The following is a 2,174-nucleotide window of genomic DNA, read 5'->3' on the forward strand; positions in this document are numbered from 1 at the left end:
AATTCATACACAGAACAAAACATACCTGGATTAATTTAATAACCCCATTCTTAATTACTGTCACTTCTACAACATACCTTGATTTACTGACTGATTTTACTGACTTACTGTAATTTGTGATCATCATTTAACTGTCTATCGTGTCTATAGCTTTTTAAGCTCATTTAACGCAATTTTCATTGAGGTTTGCACATTATTGATGGTACAAAATTTCTTTTTATTACAGGCAAGGATTCTTTCTAAAAATTCAAGGACATTTTCATGAAATTCAAGGACTTTTCAAGCACAAAATCAACATTTACTAAATTCAAGTACTTTTCAAGGACTCCCCTCAAATTCAAGGACTTTTCAAGGACTGTGCGAACCATGCACTACTTTGACAGATGAGTCGTGCTGTAAATCTGAATCACCATGTAAACATCAAGCGAGCATAGTTATGCGGACCTGCGGTCGGGAGCATGATTGCCAGTTACCAACAAACATCACACTAACCGTGTGTGTGATAAAGTTTGAGCACCTGCATATTACTCAAGATTCCTAGGATTAATGAACTAGTGACTTTCCCCCAACGTCGAATAAGATTGAGCACTCACATAGATGATGAGCTCTAATCACACTGTTACTACGTGCCCAAGATTGACCTGCATGCCAGATTGAACGCATCACGCTTGAGCGATAGTTTTAACAAAATTTCACCGTGTGCAGTGTTGTAACAAGAACTGTATCCAATAACTACATACCTGTAAAATGGCTCTAATGGTTTACAAATGAGAGCACAATTACTTGGTTTTAGCCATTAGTTCAGTTAGTTCGGACCAGGTGGTGGTGGTGGAGGCTCTACAATTAAAACAGAACCACATTATAGGTATCAGGAGCTAAAATCATATAAAGAGATGAAGTGATATTCCTTATTACAAGCCGATGACACTATACATATCCAAACGTCAACAGGCTGACATTTCCCAATACAAAGAACACAAAAATAAAGTGCACATATTCCCCAGAGAAATTGTTCAGTGTACATTCTATGAATGAAGCAACTCAGTCTAGTCAGAGTACTTAATGGACAAGTGGTCCGCATGGGCCCATTGAGAAGCTATTTCATCAAAATTTTATAAGTTTACTTACGTTCATCAGGTTGGGGAGGTTGTTGCTGATTGGTCATCTGCTGTCTCAACATATCGACTAACTCAGGGTTCTGATGTTGCATTTGAGAGGCAAGCTCTTGCCCTCTATAGGAACAAAATCAAAACTATATCAGACAGAAATAGCTTATGGCTGAAGAAATTGCTTGCATATGTCAAATTTCAGTTGTAACTAGAAAGGGCAGTTGTCGCCAAGTACATGTATCCCCCGTGATCTAGCATGAATGAAATATCTCTGTAAGGACGTAGAAGGTAGGTAAAGTTAAATAAGTCACAAAGACAAAGGTTTGTTACACAACTCATCTGCCTGAGATGTGCAAGTATGTTAAAATTGGTTGCCTTAGGGGTTTTGGTACGCGACACATTTTCTCCCCAAGATGTGTAAGTATACGAAGTTTGCTCGCGCTAGGTCAATTAGGGGCGAGTTATAGAGCAGAAGGGAAATATGATGAAGGTCAAGGTCAATGTCAAATAAAGGTTGCAGTGACTTGGTTTCAGTACGCGACGCACCTTCTCCCCAAGATGTGTAAGTATACCAAGTTTAGTAGCGCTAGGTCAATTAGGGGCAGAGTTATAGAGCAGAAGGGAAATATAATCAAGGTCAAGGTAAAGGTCGTAGTGACCTGGTTTTGGTACGCTGGTCACCACTGCGATGGCTCAATGGTTGAGTGCTCGCCTCGTATGTGGAAGGTCGGGGGTTCAACTCCCGACCGGGTCATACCAAAGACTTGAAAAATGGTACACACGGCTTCTCTGCTTAGCATTCAGCAAATAGAGATAGAGTGTGGCAAGTTAACTCGCAGTGCTACAGTGGACTAACCCCCTACTGTAGCATTTACTGTGAAAGCAGCTGCGGGGCCTCAGGGTTACAGAAACGGAGATAGGCACCGCCCTATGCGGCTGTAGCTATACGCTATGCGTATGAAGGCGCGGGAAGGATTTAACTTAAGGTCAATTAGGGGCCGAGTTATAGAGCAGAAGGGAAATATGATAAAGATCAAAGTCAAGGTCAAGGTAAAGGTCAAATAA

At 40.8% G+C, this 2,174-nt stretch overlaps 1 protein-coding gene across 1 annotated transcript in view; it reads right to left on the reverse strand.

The window, feature by feature from the left end:
* Nucleotides 1–294: 294 nt before the first annotated feature.
* LOC106807978 (small glutamine-rich tetratricopeptide repeat-containing protein alpha-like) overlaps nucleotides 295–2,174 on the reverse strand; it is a gene marked incomplete at its 5' end in the record, with an annotated part of 22,604 nt that continues 20,724 nt past the window's right edge. The window contains 2 exon segments of the mRNA XM_014810519.1: nucleotides 295–837; nucleotides 1,129–1,232. Coding sequence (XP_014666005.1) covers nucleotides 806–837; nucleotides 1,129–1,232 — 136 coding nt within the window.

Source organism: Priapulus caudatus, unplaced genomic scaffold, assembly GCF_000485595.1.
Source record: "Priapulus caudatus unplaced genomic scaffold, Priapulus_caudatus-5.0.1 Scaffold12, whole genome shotgun sequence".
Lineage (NCBI taxonomy): Eukaryota > Metazoa > Priapulida > Priapulimorpha > Priapulimorphida > Priapulidae > Priapulus > Priapulus caudatus.